We start from the raw sequence: 19,834 nt of genomic DNA, 5'->3' as shown, positions 1-19,834 counted from the left end.
AAGGCGAAGGCACATCCCTGATTCTTATGCAAACGGCTTTGTATTTTGCGTCCAGATGTATCTCGATGTGATAGTGTATGTTTCTACAACTGATTCATATTATACGACGTGAATAAGCTTAAATTGATGCTTACATATGGAATGTAATACGACAATTGGGTTTATTCTCTTTTTCACATCTATTTTTACAAGTTTTCATAGCACAAGCCACTATTTTGCCGTGTTATTTCATAAAATGCCTCGACCATAGCTCGACGCTAGTTCGAACAAGAATGATGACGTCACATTCTCAAGATTCACGGGAAGCCATACGCGAGCCCAGTCGGCTCCAATGGAACCGGTATGGGGAGTGGGGAATAATACGCTTTTAATCACTTAGGGCAGGTCTACTAATATTCATATGTCTATGACCACAGTGAAATTTTGGGCAGCTGAATTTAAACGTGGCCGTAAGAGCTTGGGTGATGATGAACGTTCGGGACGTCCAAAAACTGCAACTACTGACGATAACATTGCTAAAATTCACCAAATAGTGTTAGACGACCGCATTAAAGTGAGAGAGATAGCAGAGGTTAGGAAAATGTCCAAAGAACGTGTCTGTCACATATTAAATCAAGGTTTAGACATGAGAAAGCTGTCCGCTCGTTGGGTGCCGCGTTAGCTTACGTTAGACCAAAAACGTCTTCGAATGAACATTTCCAACGCTCTGTTGGCGCAGTTTAGGCGCAATAAATCCGAGTTTTGACGCCGATTAACTACTGTAGATGAAACTTGGATACACCATTATACGCCCGAAGCAAAAATACAGTCAAAACAGTGGACTGCAAATGGGGGAACCGGCTCCAAAAAAAGCAAAAACTGTTTTCTCGGCTGGGAAAGTGATGGCGACTGTTTTTTGGGATAGTCATGGAGTTATCTTAATTGATTATCTTCAAAAAAGAAAAACTATTACAGAAACATACTACGCATCATTATTTGACAAGCTGAAGGCAGAAATTGCGGAAAAACTGCCACATTTGCAGAAAAAGAAAATCTTGTTTTACCAAGACAATGCGCCGTCCATAAATATACCACTCTCGGCGCCGTCTCACACCTCAGCGGTTGCCATCGCAGAAATCCACGAATTACTGTTTGAACTGCTTGACCATCCGCCTTACTCGTCAGATCTAGCCCCAAGCGACTTATTTTTGTTCCCTAATCTAAAAACTGCGCTCGGAGGACAGAGATTTTCGTCAAATGAGGAAGCAATCACTTTTGTGAACAATTATTTTACAGAGAAAAATGCCGAGTACTATTTGGACGGGTTAGAGAGATGGGAGCATCGCTGGGAGAAGTGTATAGAGTTACAAGGAGACTATGTAGAAAATAAATAAAAAACTAAAGATTTGTCCCTAGGTATCTACGTGACTTGAATTCACAGAAAGACCAAAGCGAACACGTGCGCCCGCATCTGTCTCTGTAATTTTACACGCAGATTGAGGCGGCAGTTCGCATTATTAGACCTTAAATATTTAGTGAATAGCATGGCCGGCAACCGTAATAAAAATTTAGAAAGCCAACTTAGAAATACACCCATTAGTCAGCAGATTTAGCTCTAGACCCTCATCAAGTAGTAAATCTGAAATGGGAACGTTAAGCCAGTGACCCGGCAATCAAAACTTTCGCCCAAGGCTAGTTTGAAGGTCGTATTAAAAAACGTAATTTTAAAATATTTAACATAAGGTATAAATCTAGATGTAAGAGTAATTGTCAACTAAGATTAGAAATGTAATTGCAACCAGATACCAATTAAGTGTATGCATGCATAATATTAAGATACCTAATATACCTATATTAAGATTTAGAACCGTAAGTTAATCAGAATCAGCCAGACAGCGCAATCTAGCGGTGAAAATGGCGATGCCAGCGCCACGGACTCAAGACAACGTACCGAAGTGGTTTAAAGCGGAACCACTATAGTTCCAGCACCCCACCACAGGCGTGCTACGGTCGCCAGATCGCGCGGGTGAATACAACTGATTCAGCTCTCGACAGTCACCATCATAAATGAACCACTCACCTCCGCCGCACTCCGCCGAGAAACCTCTTGCCCACCCCCTTGGAGCGGTCGCCGAGGCTCTTCCCGTAACCCCGCGAACTTCCGCCCAGGAAGCCAGAGTGGTCGCCAGACTTCCGCCCAGGAAGCTGCCCTCTCAGAAGTCGCTGCCTGCCGACTCCGCCCTTCGGCCCAGGCTGAACTGATTCCGCCCTTCGGAACCAGCCCAAGTTGCAGCTTGTGTTAGCAGTGATAAGTGCGAACGTGGAGATCCGTGGTTCCAGAATCATCGTAAAGGAAAGTTTCTGAACAATTTTTGCATATTTATCTCGTAACGTGACCCAACTTTTAAAGACAGTGAATTAACAATAATTTAGGATTAAGTAAAAGGAAAATTAATTTTAAGAATTACAATTTAAGACTAGTATTAAGCCTAGACTAAGACTAACCCTTAACTTTATACATTTTTTTAATAAATTTTTAATATTGTTTGCAACTAAGTAACTTCTTTTTTTTACTCGTTCCTCCTTTTCTTTTACATGAATAGTATTAATATTAAATTCCCTTGAGTATAGTAGTAACAGATTGAAGAATAAAAAATTCTTGTTTCATTGTTAGGTCGGAAATTTCTCAGACCACCCTCATAGAATTAAACGAAAGATGAACAAGTTTTTATGAAGAAATTAAAACCTTAATTCAAAACTAGATCTATTCATAATATTTATATTTTTACCCCCTTACTAATGGGCGTGTTTTAGATTTTGTACAGCTGACGAACAACCATTTACTCATTAATGGTTGGTTATCAGTTTTTTAGGGTTTAAAACGCGTTTCTTAGTAAGGTTTAAAATATTACATTATATTGTTTACACTTTATACAAAATAACTATAATGTATTGATCATTATTTCATCTCATTTTAGTGGGGTAGAGTTCTTGTCGACCATTTATTTTTTTTCCCTAGCATATTTATGGTAACACCGTTAAGTTTCACGAGTGTCAAAAAAGAATTCGCTGATGTAGGTTATGTTATATTATATTATAAAATGCAATTTTAATATTACTGCAATATAACACATATTTAACGAAAATGGCTGGAAGTCGTCTGGAAAAAATAGGCACCATATTCTCGAGGTAATGAGATTTCATTTTGTTTCTAAATATCCTTAAAGCGGTACGGTTACCACAAGAATATACTTCAGATTTTTTAAATTTAAAACTTATATCTCTATGATAGCACATTCCAGAAACATTTATAACAATTTCTTCACCCATTTAATACGTTTCTTCTGTGTAAGGAATAAAAAGTACCTACCGTTGTACTTTTTTATTTGTATGCGTTTTAATTCAAATATTGTTCTAGATATTTACCCCCGTCTGTAGGTATTCTTTTGTTTGTGAAAGTTTTCGGCGGGAAGTGTCTTGTTTTCTTGATAATATTTGAGCCGATATATATTTTTACAAATGCCTCCAATTCGTAAAATCAAGAACAAATCGATTTATTCTATGAATGAAAATTGTGCTCTCTCTGAAAATAATAAACGTAAGACATATTTATGCAAAAACGAAATGCTCTCAGTGAAAAGTGGAAGTGGTGATAAAAATATAATTGAACCCTTTAACCAAAAACATTACCAAGCAATGTCCGAGGAATTTGAAACATTGTACCAAGATGAGGAGAAACCTAAATTGGACAACTCAATTGGTATAGGCAAGGATATAGTAATGAGGTCTTTCAACTCACAAAATGCTAACAGGTGAGAATTTTTTTTATAATTTAACTATTTGTGAATATTATGGTAGCAATTTCATAAAGCGTCACACTAAGAAAACCTAATATATTTTTTCTGTATTGTGATGTTTTCCTGTTGTTCAATTTTATTAAATATGTGAAATATTTGTTTATTTTCATGTTTTTTGGCTGAATATTGTGATGAATCGTACAGAAAAGAACTCATGGATAAACTATTTACAAATATGGGATATCTTACCAGCCAATATGATAAGGATCTTTGCTTGATGAAGGACAACATAAGTAAGCTTGAGGTTTTCATGTCCCAAGCAATAACATATTCTAAAGATGCCATAAAGTCTTCTAAAGATGCTGTAAAGACTTTTGAATGGCGGATCACGGGATTCAAGGACTTCTTTAAGTCCTTTGAAGACAGGTAAATTCTGCCTTTTGGCAAAGATCATTTTTTCCCATAAATGACACTATACAAATTACAAAGTTATTATTATTATTAACTGTTCTTTTTTTATGAAATGTTAATGATTTGCAGATGTGTAGACTTGTAGATTTGTAGACTTTTCATGTTAATGATAAAATGCCTTTGCTATCAACATGAAAATCAGTAAAAAGTTGCCACTTTGATTCAGAACAAGCACAGTATTAGATATGAATAACAGTAGTCCCTTTAGTTGTCCCAATAGTCCCTTTTTCGTGTTGATTTTCCTATGTTAACCCAGAGAATTTATAAATTTTATTACTTACAAATAAATATAATATTTCAGCTGGAAAATTTTGGAAGCAGAGCAGAAGGTTCAGGAATCAAATTTGGCCCAGAATGTGCTAGAAGATGCATTAACGATGATTAATAACTTGGTCAAGAGCGCAAGGAATGAAAAATAGAAATATTCCTGAAAGCTTTGTTTTCCTGACTTTTTCCTCTTTTTCGTTATTATTTGATGTATTAATAATCAAACTAAGAATAAATATTTACTTGTCATTTTTATTTATTATTTTGGGTGTATCTTTTTCAATGACTAAATAAAATACAAGAGAGGACTTGGCATACCATTAAAAAAATCTGTCCAAAATGGTACAACAAAAATGGCTGCCAAGATGGTGGCAACGCCAGACCGTTTCCGTGGGTATTATTCAGTGGCTCGACATTTGGGGCAACAATTATTTCTCACTTATCATAACCTATTTTATTTAAATAGGACATATTTTTGTGTATACAATTCTGTATTTAAGTATAATATTTTTCTGACAAGCCTAGGACTCTGTAGTAGGTCAAGAAAATAATAATAAATTTTCAAAATGTCAATAAATAATATGTATTTCTTATTTATTTTTTTACTCCATAACCTAATAAACATAATTATACCTACATATGATATTGTGTTGCCGAAACATTCTTCAAATTGTTTTGAACACAAGAGTTTTTGGTTCACTTCCAACCCTCAGGTCGCATAGCTTTGAAGCACCTTTTTTTCGCTGCTATGGGAAATCCGAAAAATGCACTTATATCACAAACATACATACCTATGAACATGGAAGGTAGGTACTAAACAAAACAAATAGTGGTCTTACACCAGGGCGATAACTGAGAGTATCTTCCACTCTATACACTACAATTTAATAGAGGAAATTAGGTTTTTTAATACAATTTATATTATAAGCAATAATTAGTCATCCGAAATACTATTACAAATTGAAAAAATCTCCCGAGTAAAAATAAATGCCGCCAACGGGAATTGAACCCATGCCTTCTGATGTCCGGTCAGGTGCTCCGTATCCACTGAGCTATGTCGGCTTATTTCCAACCCGCCAAATGATTCAATATGTACTAGTACCTCAATCAACAATTACTGCTTATTATATTTTTTTTTATTATTATTTTATTTGTATCTGTATAATTTGTATTAGTATTTCGGATGACTAATTATTGCTTATAATTATTTGTTATCCTTTATGCTATGCATAAAACCTTGTCTTATAAACGTTAGTTTATCGTTAAAAAAATAACAATTTATATGTTTGTTTATACAATTGACAATCATCTAATATGTTTACACAAAATAATTCACGGCCATCTTGATACTGCATTACGAGGGAACATTTTTAAGTTCGCGGAATAAGGGGTAAGGAGTGGAAATAAAAATCCAAATTTATTTTTCCTTTTCAATATATTCATCAGCTACCCTTATACATTTTTCGGATCTTTCAATTAACTTATGTATACCCTCAAAAAAAAAAGATTAGTCTGCGTCTAAAACATACGCCGAAACTGCATCCTTCACTTCTTCATCACTTAAAAACTTTTTCCCACGAAGTTCTTTTTTCAAGTTTGCAAAAAGATAATAATCACTGGGAGCCAGGTCAGGACTGTAGGGTGGATGTGGCAAAATCTCGAAGCCCATCTTCTGCAGGGCAGCCATCGCAACACGGCTCTTGTGAACAGGCGCGTTGTCGTGCAGAAGGAGGACACCTTTGGTGAATTTTCCCCTTCTTTTCTCCTTGATGGCTTCCTTTAATTACTCTAGAATTGAAGCGTAGTAAACTCCGGTTATGGAAACACCTTTTTCTTTGTAATCGATCAACAGGATCCCTTCTGAGTCCCAACAGACTGTCGCCAAGATTTTCCCAGCCGATTGTGACACCTTAAACTACTTGGGTGGTGGTGTGCCTTTCTTGTGCCACTGCATAGAGTCCTGTTTAGACTCAGGTTCATAATGATGAACCCAAGTTTCATCACCAGTAACAATTTGAGCCAACACTCCATCTTTGTATTCCCTACAGAGGTCCAAAAATGCACGAGAAAACTCCACGCGCTGTCGTCGTTGAGGCGGCGTGAGCATTCTCGGCACCCATCTTGCGCTGACTTTAGTCATGCCAAGATGGTCGTGAAGAATTTGGAAAATGGTTGTATCTGATACTCCAACCATATCTGCGAGCTGTTTCTTATTTATTTGGGCATCTTCTATTATTAATATTTCGACTTTTTGAATAATTTCCGGAGTGGTCACCTCGATAGGCCTTCCTGGCTGTGGGTCGTCTTCAAGCGACTCCCTGCCTTGTTTAAAGAGCGTATGCCACTTGTAAACCATAGTTTCACTTGGACAAGAGTCCCCGTAAACAGATGACATCTTTTCCAGTATGATCTGAACTGATTTTCCTTGATTGGTAAGGAATTTTATAACAGAGCGGAACTCGATTTTCTCCATATTCACAATTCTCCCCTTCATTGACTTTTTTAGTCGACGATAGCTCAAAGACTAATGACATAATTACGATAAAACCCGGTATTTATACTAATTATGAGTTGCTCAATTAGTACCTAATTCAGCGACACCCCCACTAATCACCTACCTACCCATTCCGCGAACTTAACTACGCCCCCTCGTATGTCTTAACAATCTTTTTTTTTTTTTTTTTTTTTTTTTTTTTTTTTTTTTTTTTTTTTTTTTTTTTTTTTTTTTTTTTTTTTTTTTTTTTTTTTTTTTTTTTTTTTTTTGTGTTCCATTTTTTTATTTTTTTATTTTATTCACATTTAAACCCGCTAAACTACTTATGTAGTTTGTCAGCAGGAATAAAAGTTCTCAATTCCCCTTGTTTAAGATGCCATAGCATGTTTTACTTGAATATACATATTTAAAAATAATATCGCCTAATTTAGCCCTCTGACCCAAATGTGTCGACTATATAATAAGATAGAGTGTGTTGAAGTAGACTTTTTAGTTAAAAATTTATACGTATTCAGAAAAAATGTTCTGCTGTTGCTAAAAAATATGTTGCGCTTCTTATATTATGTATTTATAAATTATAAAGAGAATAAATTATTACAGAAATATGCATAAATTGTTAAAATAACCCAAAATAAAGACCTATTTTGTGCATATTTTACATCTCCCCGACTTAAATAGTCATTTCTAGTAGTATTTGATAATTACTAAGTTGAAATCAAGTGTTATTTTTTTTTTTGAAATGCGTGTGTGATGCGGAATTCGCCAACTATACCAAAATCGGATTTACTAATAGGTTGACAAATGCTATTAGCAAACATTTGGAGAAATGGTGACTCGGCCAATTTTGGTGACCTGGTCATATGGCATCAAACATTCTTCTATTGTGGCGCACAAAGATTGTCTTGTTTTGGCGTAGGTTATTGAATTATTTTGTTTTAAATATATTCTGCTGATTCGATAACGCACATAACCTGGGAATATCGGGTTGCTCTACGACCATTTTTTTCGATTGCGTCGATTTTAAAGGTGGAATTTTAATGGCACGCTGATTGTAATGTGCACAAAGGCACTTCAGAGAAAACCGCCACGTCACTGTAATCGTACAATTGTAACTAAGCTTTCATTATTTTTAGGGTGGAAGGCCTTCTAAGATGCGGAGGTATGCGGATAGAGGAGCGACCCCTGTGGTGGGATGTGTACCGTGCCTTCCCGGCAGCCAGAGAACCGGATTTTGCAAAACCCGTCCCAAAAGTCCCCATTAGAAACATCTTCTATGAAGAGGATGTATTGAGAGCGTGAGTAGCCTATGGATTTATTTATTAATCTTTGAGAAATCAACACTTGAAAATTGGAAGTTTTTTACATTAAAAATGCAAACAATTAAAGATTTCCTCCTTGTGTTAAGACGTTCATGAAACAAAAACCACAACGTTATAATATAATAAATTCATAACGGAATTATATAAATAATAACAGCAAAGTTACTCATAACTTGTTATTCTATTTTTTTAAAAGCTTTAAATTATAACACATTCCATCTTACTACATAAAGATTCCCTAATACGCTGCTGCAGTGCTGGTATAGCTACATGGTGAGGAGGGCCGTATACTACTCAGGTTAAAATATTACTCACAATAATATTCATGCAAGATTTTTTTAGACTGGCATCACTTTTTTCCTCGAAAATACGGTAATTTCAAATTATAACAGTATGCAAAATAATATTTTTTTTCCTAATTATTCTACTACTCCATAAGGTGAGCTCCAGGAGCTCGTGTTTATGTAAGGAATAAGTAAATACAAAAGGAAAATAATGTTCGAAAGGTGATGTGTCAACAGTATTCAAAGTCTTATTAAAAAACTACAAACATCTGATAATATTATTACTCCAGCGTCTGGACGGTGTAGGCCCTGTGATTGGTCAAATTCAAATTGTGTTTAAATAAGACTTTAAAGATTAAGACACCATTTCATACTGAAATAGAATCGCCACATGTAATACGATATTTCTTAAAAAATATCGTTTCTGCTCATACAATTTTTGGATAATATCGAAGAAAATATGTCTTAGAAAGTTCATAATCCATTGGATTAATTACATTACAGTGAAAATTATCCACAATTACGTGATTACGTTTGACGTTTGACGAAAAAAGCAGGCGTTAATTCAATATGGCCGATTCCCGATACGCATCGCGGCTAGGTGGCCGACAGAGCGCCCCTCTGGCGGTGAAGAAACGAATCAAATGACTGGCGCGTATATTTAAATATGCAAAATTACTTGAACATCAAGCATTTAATAATAAGATTTCTTCTGGAAGTTTAGTTCTACTTTGCAATGGCATTTTTCATTATTATTTATAATTTTTTTTTTGCTTATTAATTACATCCGATTTTATATTGACATGTTTTCTAATTTCTAAAATTTCTAAATTATTTATTTGCGATGCTTTAATCCTGAGTGAAGTATTTTAAGACCTGAATTTTTATCGAAAGTGTGATTCAAAAGATGATTTGCAAACTCATATTCACTATTTCCATTTAGAACCCTGAGATATTTTTTAGTTCTGACTTCAAAGTTTCTATTGGTTCTACCTTTGTAAAATAAATTACAAATCCAGCCCAATTGAGTTTATAAACTCCTGATTTTTTTGTTTGATTTTCGCAATCTATATTATTAAGAATATATTTATTCATTCTGTTATTAGTGTAAAACGCCGGTTGAATAGTACCAGGAATGTTTATATATATCATTTTAGAAGTGTCGTTATCCACAAACAGAATTCTACGCCATTGTTTATTTATATCTTAAGAACTAGGGTAAAAATACCGTTTGAAGATAATATGTTTAATTATTTTATTTAGTATTTCAACTATCAATTTATTAGAATAACCGTTATTAAATGTTATTTGTCTTATGAATATATTGTTTTATGGTTATATGCAAAAAAAAATTTCAGGTCTTAAAATACTTCACACAGGATATAAAGCATCACAAATAAATAATTTCGAAATTTTAGAAATAAGAGAACATGTTTATAAAAGTAGATGTAATTAACAAGAATTTTTTTTTATAAACTCTCTTTTAAATATTTTCCCACTTAACTGGTCTTTCATATTGTAATTCCTAATTCTTATAAACCCAGCCTACTCTTACCCCTCCCCCCTCCTTCCACTTCTTTTTTCCAATTGTAATCTATATTTAATTTTTGACTTCGGTGTATACTTCGTTCATGAAACATGTATTGGTTGTATATAATAAAGTGAAGTTAAAAAAGTTATTTGTTTTTTAATAAAATAAAGTTTAATCGGATAACATTATTTTATCTATTTCCATTGTATATCAATGCATACGTACATAATAAAATGTAAACATTATATTTATTTATTAATTGGACAATTTGCATGGCGCCGCTTTTGTGAGATATTACCTCAGGGGCGCTATATTGTAATAATCTACCTTTATATATAGATTTTTACTCTCCTGATGAAGGTGTATATATAATCTAACTTTAAACTTTATTAGATACAGTAACAGTTTTAGGAAAAGAATTACCACCAGTTGGAGTAAAATTCACACCTTTTAATTAAACCGACTGCTAATCACATTGCACCATTACCCTCCTTTTATCCATAAACACGGGTACAATTAATCAATATGTAATAATGTATTATTTCAGTCAAATTTGTTGTAACTATCTTTAATTGTTGTGACAAACTATACGATATTGATTCAACTTATAGACATTGACGGTTGTAACACATATTTAAGCACTGCAAGTCTCTTATGAGCAAATTATATTAGGTACCATAACAGTTAATATCAGTTGTAGACATGTAGTCAATAATAGTGTTTCATTTGAAATAATCCAACACAAATACGTAAAATTTCATTTATTCAAACAACTGTCATTCTTATTATGCCTAAATTGAGCATGTTATTATTCATTAACTCCTTCCTGTTCCGTGTTTTAACAATATATACTCACCCTCTCTCTGTGAATGACCTAATATCTATCTATTAAATGTAACTGTTGTTAATATCACTTAAACTGGGCGCAGCCCAACCAAGTGCCGCCCGCAGGGCCTAGCAGCAAAAACCCGCGGAGCGGGTTTTTAACTGCTAGTTATACATTATTATAACATTTTTTGCACTTTGCGTTTAGTTGCTAACTTCACGTTTATTCGGATGATATCTGCGATGTCATTGACCAGGTCTGCTTTGAATTGCTTCGAAATTTGGCCAATTTGATTGTGCGTTCCGTGCTTTGGTAAATCGATTTAAAATATTCCTCTGATAGTGCTACCAATGGGTATTACTACTTTTTTTACATCTTCATTGGGCGACCAATTGAAATTTGTCAAATCAAACAAAGTCCGCGATCGCTGTCTTAATACCACAGTAATGCGTCCATAATTGTGGGGGTCCGGCGGTTTAAAAATTTGTCAGCCACTAATACTGCCACTAATATTACGGCCGGTATACGCAGTACGCATTCACGTGATTATGTGTAACATTTTCTGCTAATCTGTTCTTATTCCTCCGTATTATCTATTATGAGTAAGATGGTATATGTTTCACTTCTTCACAACAATATTACATTATCATCACATAACTTTAAAATTTACATTGTAACTTGCTAGATGTTGTGTTTTAGTATTTTATTTTATTAGTGAATTTTTGTTGTATTAACAACTCACAGGCAGTGCCTTAGTGGGTTCCCTCTGCTTAACTTTGTTTTATATTTTATATTATGTACGTATATTTTTTTTTTTCTAAAAACGTAGTGGCATAAGCTGCTGTAAAATTACTGCAAAAAAATAAAGGATAATTTTTATTTATTTTTAAACATGTCAGAAAAAACACTAACGTTTCGTAACGACATCGGTCACCGCTAGCTTCATTTTGTTTCTCGCCAATTACAGAGCTTAGGGCTCGGATTTTTAATTTGTGTCCGCACATTGTTGTATGTACAATCACTGCGGCAATGAGCCACTTCTCAATTTCCTCTTCAAAACAATCAACGCATTATAACTTTCATCACCTGGTTCAAGGCTTCCAAGAAAAATATCACTCCCTTGTGCGAACTGTACCTACCGCTTGTAAAATTGCACTTGTCATAAACTAGCTTGCGGGATTGTTTTGGTTATCGGCTGCCTCATTCTTGCTGCCCGCATGTTAATTTCATATGGCCCTTTTTGTTATAGAGAATCTAAATTTTTGGTGTAATTCTTGGCTGAGAACATTTTTTATAGAGTTTTGGTTAATTTGCGCTGCATTTCCTAAATGGAACCAAATTTGAAGAACCGGTTTGCATAACACGAAATTCAAAAAAGTTAACAGAAACCTTAACTCTTGAATTTCGCTGTCAACCCCCTCCCCCTCAACGAAATAAATAAACACATTTATTGGTTTTTAATCATATTCATTATCAGTGAATCGACCTCCTTATAACAGTCAACAATTAATTATATGAAGATAAGCCTGAATTAAAATATCTTTTTGTAATTTCTCATTATAGCCATGAACTCGCTATTGCCGTGATCGTTATAACAAAGTTGGGATGTATATGTGTCGCTATGCAATCCGATGTGATAGTATTAGTCGGTTCGGTTAGAAACGAACATTCAGACCCTGCACAGAAAAGTTCTACAATAGACTGTGTTGTAAACCTTTATTTTTCTGTGCAAAGTCTGGTTATTTCGATGTTCACTTGTCGGCGGTCAATATATGAATAAATTTCGTAGTTTATTCAAGACGGCAAATTATAAATTATATAATTGTAATACGCACTAAGTTACTTGAGGTTATCACTGTATGCGATGATGTTTCAATACACCTAGACTTGTTATTGTCTCACAAAACTAAAGAAAAATGTGGCAAGTAAGAAACTCTTATGTTTCCTGTAAATTCTTAATTCAAACATTGTTCACTTATATGACAAAGATAGACATTCAAAGAATGTGCAATTTAGTTAGAGGTAGCATACTACATGTGACAGTTTAGTACTAGTGTTTTTAAATAAATAAAACTATTCAATCGAAAGCACCACAATCGATGTTTTTTTTTGTGCTTGCCACTTTGAGAGTTCCATAACGCATCTATTTATATTGCAACGTCATTGACTGTATGTTCGTCACTACCTGCCTGCTTGTTTACATCATTATATATCAGAGCTACCAATGTAAACCTTTACTGTTAATTTCTCTTTTGTCAGATAAGCTTGTATATCTGTAATATAAATGATTTATCGTCTGCTTATTATGTTCCAGAAAATTTCATAAAACTGGCCTGCCGCTGGGAACTGTCACCTTATCAGATGAAAAATACAAAAGTAACTCTCAAAAGGTGATTGATATATACAAGAAGATGAGCGCTGATAATCCAGGGGCAGGGCCTGCCCTATATGATGAGTGTATTGCAGCCCTGGAAAGTGAATTGTCCTCTCAGAAAAACTATCAGCAATCTCGCCGTGAGGAGCTTGAGGTAGCAGACGATAAGCCAACAACAATCACCGCCATGTTTGCCGAAGGACAAAAATCTCAAAACACGGAACAAACCATCAAAAATATTTTTAAAGATTGAAAATGCCTTTTTGTTATGAATTTATACATTGTTAGATATCAAATTATACGTATGTACTAGAAAAAAAAATAAGAAAATAAGGTCTGCCGTATTTATTTCAAAAATATCATCCCTGTTCTAGTTGTTTTCTGCCGGAAGAGACAATGTTTAACCCCTCAAGCTAATTTGTTCATATGGTCTCATAGAAATCATTGTCTCTCTTACTGTCACGGTGAGAAATGTGATCTAAACAGTTTTAGAAAGAGAAAACACCACACTTTATATAAAAATCTAGAAGTAAACCACAAAAGTATTAAAATGCACACCTCTATGAAACCAAAGGTTCTGACCGCAATTTGAAAAAAAAATATGAAACTGAATTTTTTATGAATAATTTTTGTATGAAAAGACAGAAAAGTAAAGTGACAATAAATGTTTGTAATACATTCGTCTAGTAAAATGTGTTTGTTTTTTTTGTTATCGGTAATTTTAATTACAAAAAACAAAAGGAGAGTAATTTTTATAACTTCTTTATGCATTAAAAAATTTATTATTTCAAAAACTAAACATTTATTTCTAATAATGAATTTAATAGAGTATTTCATCAACTTTCAAAAACTGTGTTTAGTATTCAGATACGTTCAGAAATATTACATTTATTTGGATTTTATTGGAAAGCGGAAATACTCCGACCATTCAACAGAATATGCCGGATGGGTTAAGAGATTGTTAAGAGTTAACCATTTTGTGAGAAATCATATAAAATAGAAACCTTGTGTTCAGTATCTAGATGTTTTGTGCGGTCTTTTAGTGAGATCTGTTTCATAATCATTGATACAATCTTCAAGAAAAATATCAAAACATTTTTAAGAAGTCAACTGTGATATATTATTTATTTTATTTTGGCGAAAGCGATAAAAGGTTACAAAAAATATAGGTAACATAATAATACAAAGGTTGCATGTAGGTACACATTATAGTTAAAAGTATTTTGTGCTTAAACTGGTTTAACCCCTCCGACTTTTCGCGAACTTGAAGCTAAAATGTCTTTATCGAAATGTCAATTTCACGAAAATGTTGTGTTATTACCGCCTCACAATCAAAGCTCTATAAATGAAACATTACTGAACGGAGCCGAATAGTAAAAACTGTTTTAGAAAGGTTACAAAATAGGCTTTCAAATTGTTGTATCATAAATAAATATTAACATTTGTAAATATTTAAATTTAGAATGGAAACATGAAAAAATTGTAAAAATGACTCACCTGTAATGTTTTATGTAAAAACGATACTAAAATCACGGATAATGTAAAAAAAAAACACTTATTTCATCGTACAAATGTACAATAAACAATTCTGTCACTTCACTTTTTGACCATTTCATACAAAATATATTTTTAAAAAAATAATTAAACTTGCGAGGCGGGTCGGCACGTCAAACGGCTTTCTTGGCGTCGTTTTACGATTTGGCGGGTAAAATTTGCTTCCACTGAGTAGGTCTTTTTACGGGTTTCTATGGATAACTTTGAATAGAGATGTGAAGCTTCATTCAATACGAATATTCTACTTTTTGTTTTAGGGATGTCACTAGAAGAATAACGGAGTTATGACGATTTTTGTGGAAACACACGCGTTGACGTGTAAACACGCTTATTGTACTTGACTGCTATCGTTATTTTATCGTGTATATCTGCTTACGTTGCTGACCGGTTAAGGACATATGGAAGATATCCATATTTCCTGTAAGGCATTTTCATATTCCATTTCAATTAACTTGTTAAGTCTTCCCAGGGTCAATAGCATTAGTAAGTTAGTTCTGCACCTGGGAAGAATCAGGAGCCGCGGAATCCTATTTCAGCCAGGATATCTGGTATTGCTATTGTCTGGTATAAAAGCTTGTAAGCCATCAGCAGTAATGCGATGACATCCCTCCTAGAATTAAGACTCCAGTTACCCAGCATCTCCTATTATGAGACTATGACTTGTAATTATTTCTGCCCGTATCGTATATTTGTGGCACTTTCCAGAGTGGTATATAGTGCAATATCGCCCTGGTGAAAGACCACCATTCAGAATCAAAATATTGCTTCGAATGGCAATAGCCTTGTTTAGGGACCAGTTACTTTCCAACCATCTTCTTCCCATCTCTTTCCCCTCCCCACTGCATTCAACCTCACAGCATATCCCAATTGGGGATGTCATTAGCGCACTGGCTCCAGACACCTAAAGGCAGTTGGGACTCTTGTGCATTATTCACATCTGAAAAAATTGAGCACATGACTTGTGGATCAGAATGCCAATGCTCCACCCTTTTTCATTAGAATCATTAGACACAATATTATTCATAATCAATTTTTTTTATCTGATGGTGTTGAAATGAACAAACAATGTGTGACTAACACACAGATAACTTTTTATCTTATCTTGTGTGGGCTTTGTATCAGGTTCTTTTATCAGGAATGTACTAAATTACACCTGAAAATATTAAATTGGGTTATTAAAGTAATCATTTATAAAAAAATATATATACTTACTAAGTTTTGACCTCTCCGCGAGTATGGCCGAAAAGGTGAAGCGAAACAAAAAATGCTCAGAGGACTATGGCCGAAACAGTGTAAAAGCAGTTAAAATTCAAACGGGAATGATGTTGATTATGTTTTTATTCAAAGTTTGCCAAAACTCACTAGCCGAAAGGTTAATCATGGCACTGTACCGTCACATCAATATTTTAACCATAATAATATATATATATTAAATATTATGTACAGTTGACAGTGATAAGATCCATGGTAGCCTCGCCATAATTATGCAAATGTCTAATAATCTTTTTATTTTTATCTTAATTTGAAATTATTATCTGAATATTCAAATTTTGATTAAATTATAATGCACAGATTTATTCATTGCACACCATCAGAATAAATATCAACAAAATACAGTAATCATAAACAAAATACAGTAATCAGATACAATAAATAACTAGTGTTGGGGTAGGTACTAATCGAGTGCTTTTTTTGAATTCTTACCTGGAGGCAGATAAGAAAAATTATTCTGTGTAAGCCTGATTACATCGAACCGGCCCTGGTGATGAGTTACAGGTTAGCGTGATAAGATTAGAATAGGAGAATACTAGGTGTGTCAAAATATTTGTGCGTTGTGTTGTAGTGGACTTCTTAATTTACATTCATCAGTGCCTACAATTTGAAAAAAAAAACTCAGTATGAAGTCTGGACGTTCATTATTCTTTTATTTGACGGTGCTTCTGGGTATGTAACAAACCATTTGTTTTGATTCTTTCTTACTTATGTCACATGAATTTGATTTAACGATTTTAAAATATTTACCAAATGATTTTTTAAATTCATTAGTTTTTTTAGAGTTCTTTGTCTAGTTCTTCTAACTCTACTACAATGTCAAAAATATGGTAGCAATGTTTTTTTATAATGAGTGGTTGTTTCTTTTGTTTAGTGGTAGTGAGTGTATTGGTGCAGGAAACTGAAGCCCGAAGGAAAATTTTACGAGGACGAAAAGCTTTGACCCGAACATATTACCGTAAGTATTATTTAAAAAAAATGATTATGAATTTTATGACATGTGAAAAGAAGCCAAAATCAAATTTAATCGTTAACATTAAACATGTTACAACAAAATGGGCAACACTTGGGATTTTATTGTAGTTATTTGTACATATAAGTAATTATTAATTACATTTATTTATTGCACATCATCAGAATACAAGTTAATTAAAATATAGTAACCAATCATCCAACCGAGTAACCAGAGATGTGCTTTATTTCAAATAAATCCATTTCAAATGGAAATGCAAAATGGGTATTTTCCATTTTAAATGCTTTTCTCAATGCATTTTCCATTTTAAATGCTTTTTGGCAACATTCTTCCTACTATCTCCACTCATCTTTTTTTCATAAGCCCCAAATATCAGTCGGTCCTCAACCTCGCTATGAGAGATAATTTACATTTGTCAAGTTGCTCCCTGGTAGGAGCCCTGGCAATTGAGTGAAACCATTACAAAAAATACTGATTCAAATACTGAACATGGGGGCATGACACTGTAATATTAAATGTTAGAGAGCAGTTTCTATGTTTTTACATTGGCAACATTAGTCCCGCGCAAATTTTTTGTGGTTTCATAATCTGTAGTCGTGGTGTTTTTGGATTTACCATCATGTAATATGTTTGTTCTACATTGATGTCCATTATTAAATGACAAAATTGGTTAAAAATTCTATAATTATTTTAATTGTTTGACCTGAGAAACCATTTTGCATTTTCAATGCATTTTGAAAATAGGTATTTTGCATTTGAAATGCCTTTCTAAAAACCATTTTGCATTTTGCATTTTCAAATGGAAAAGTTTTGACCCATTTCCATTTTGCATTTCAAATGGTTTTGGGTACCCATTTTGCACATCTCTGCGAGTAACACAAAACATTACATCTCCTCTTATGGCTGCCTACAGACTTAACTATGTCAAGCAGTGTTCGGTTCTTACCGAATAATCACTTGGTTATGTGATTACAAACCTAGAAACTCTCAGTACCTCCCTGGTTACGAGGCCTTTTTACCGCGTCCTTAAGCTGGGTACTTGGTGGTGCCTTGAAGACAGTAAGCGGGACAACCCAAGACCCCAAGGAGAAAAGCGTAGAGTTCCAGAGGCAGGAGTAACTTCGATCGGATTTCCGCTCCGTGCCCCGGGGACAGCCTAGCACTGAGGGATGCAGCTTCTCCATTTACTGTCTCCCCAGCTTCAGACCAATTACATACATGTATATTTCTTTTGTAAATTTAGGAGACGCAGTGCCGGCCGAACATTATATATTTAAAAAATTTACTATTATCCTCCTCTTGTATATGTTTGGCGCTTGCATACCGCCACCTAACCATGTATGCGGGGACATTGGAGGTCTAGAGTCCTTTTTTTATGAAATTGTAGTTATTTATACCAAAAAATTAGCTTCCTTGCGAGAGCCCCAAAGGGGTGACAATAAGTCACCTATACCGGGACGGGAAAGTGGTGGGTCCCTCCAAAAGTACCTCCCTTGTAAAAAGACCATCATTCAGAATGAAACATTGCTTAAAATGGCTTTAGCCTAGTATAGTGACCATATCTGAACAGCCAGGAATAGTTAAATTCTCATAATGATTTTTTAAAAGGCCAGAAAAAAATTATGTATGTAGGAAGAACAGGGTAATTTTTTTTAATTTCCCTCTTCAAGATGCTGAAAAAACTGTGTAAGTGAGTTTCATTGTAGTTTCACTTCCCAACATTCCTCTTGCCCATCGCCTTCAGCTTCGCCTCATAAAATACCCCAATCAACAAGTCACACTGGCTCCAGGCAGTTGTGAGTATTGTGTGGCATGTAAGAAGAAAAAAAGCTCCATAGTTTCAGCATTATATTTTAATTTCAGGTCAAAATGCTGTGGCAGCCTGGGTTGTCTCAGTGTTGGTGGGAATAGGGATGCTATTCGTCGGAGCCATTATATACTTCGTCATGAGAAAGATGGTCCTGGGCAGTAGCGAACCGGAGACCAATCAAGTGGCATACCACCAGCCTGCTATGCAGAATGATGTTTAGATTGCAGATGGCCCACGGCTTAACCTAAAAATAACTTCCGTTATATTGTATAATTAAGTGTGACCAGCTATCAAAAATAAAAATAATTTAATTTCTGTTTAGTTCCCAATGGAGTTCTCCAATTATTCTATTATAAATAAATATTAGCCTCCTCGTGAAGGACAGTAAGACAATATTTAGCCGTTAGTAAAATCTACTTTTTATTAATCAAATAAAAGAATTTATTTCAACTAAATGTCACAAATATCAAGTGGCATACCACCAGCCTGCTATGCAGAATGATGTTTAGATTGCAGATGGCCCACGGCTTAACCTAAAAATAACTTCCGTTATATTGTATAATTAAGTGTGACCAGCTATCAAAAATAAAAATAATTTAATTTCTGTTTAGTTCCCAATGGAGTTCTCCAATTATTCTATTATAAATAAATATTAGCCTCCTCGTGAAGGACAGTAAGACAATATTTAGCCGTTAGTAAAATCTACTTTTTATTAATCAAATAAAAGAATTTATTTCAACTAAATGTCACAAATGCGCGCTTGTGACATTTCAAAATGTACAATTTTTATACATTATTTTACTGCAGTTTTAAATATGTATTTTTTATAAAAACAAAATCAAATTAAAAAAATTACAAAAATACTATAACTTTGTTTACTCCT

The 19,834-nt window shown here is 34.1% G+C and overlaps 2 protein-coding genes and 1 long non-coding RNA gene across 3 annotated transcripts; all 3 read left to right on the top strand.

Moving 5' to 3' along the window:
- Positions 1 to 3,021: 3,021 nt before the first annotated feature.
- On the top strand, positions 3,022 to 14,015 carry mRpS23 (mitochondrial ribosomal protein S23). Its single transcript, XM_089637739.1, has 3 exons — positions 3,022 to 3,168; positions 8,142 to 8,303; positions 13,283 to 14,015. Exons 1-3 carry the CDS (start codon positions 3,125 to 3,127, stop codon positions 13,593 to 13,595), a joined length of 519 nt encoding a protein of 172 aa, XP_089493865.1. The 5' UTR covers positions 3,022 to 3,124; the 3' UTR covers positions 13,596 to 14,015.
- Positions 3,424 to 4,977, top strand: LOC149419229 (uncharacterized). Its single transcript, XR_016302869.1, has 3 exons — positions 3,424 to 3,791; positions 3,981 to 4,202; positions 4,549 to 4,977. It is a non-coding gene; the product is annotated as an uncharacterized LOC149419229 (long non-coding RNA).
- Positions 14,016 to 16,621: 2,606 nt separating the features above from the next.
- On the top strand, positions 16,622 to 19,753 carry hoka (membrane protein hoka). The gene is made up of 3 exons (XM_089637738.1): positions 16,622 to 16,840; positions 17,043 to 17,126; positions 19,005 to 19,753. Exons 1-3 carry the CDS (start codon positions 16,795 to 16,797, stop codon positions 19,169 to 19,171), a joined length of 297 nt encoding a protein of 98 aa, XP_089493864.1. The 5' UTR covers positions 16,622 to 16,794; the 3' UTR covers positions 19,172 to 19,753.
- The last annotated feature ends 81 nt before the right edge of the window (positions 19,754 to 19,834 follow it).

The sequence above is a fragment of the Hesperophylax consimilis genome, chromosome 12 (assembly GCF_061612785.1).
Source record: "Hesperophylax consimilis isolate HC1 chromosome 12, BYU_Hcon_1.0, whole genome shotgun sequence".
Classification (NCBI taxonomy): Eukaryota; Metazoa; Arthropoda; class Insecta; order Trichoptera; family Limnephilidae; genus Hesperophylax; species Hesperophylax consimilis.
This window is presented reverse-complemented; position numbering and strand designations above follow the sequence as displayed.

Bases quoted from the DNA above. Each gene is read 5' to 3' on its own strand.
- mRpS23 (XM_089637739.1), top strand. From the start codon at position 3,125: ATGGCTGGAAGTCGTCTGGAAAAAATAGGCACCATATTCTCGAG. The intron at 3,169-8,141 runs GTAATGAGATTT...CATTATTTTTAG, and splicing joins ATAGGCACCATATTCTCGAG to GGTGGAAGGCCTTCTAAGAT. The intron at 8,304-13,282 runs GTGAGTAGCCTA...ATTATGTTCCAG, and splicing joins GAAGAGGATGTATTGAGAGC to AAAATTTCATAAAACTGGCC.
- hoka (XM_089637738.1), top strand. From the start codon at position 16,795: ATGAAGTCTGGACGTTCATTATTCTTTTATTTGACGGTGCTTCTGG. The intron at 16,841-17,042 runs GTATGTAACAAA...TCTTTTGTTTAG, and splicing joins TTATTTGACGGTGCTTCTGG to TGGTAGTGAGTGTATTGGTG. The intron at 17,127-19,004 runs GTAAGTATTATT...TTTTAATTTCAG, and splicing joins TTTGACCCGAACATATTACC to GTCAAAATGCTGTGGCAGCC.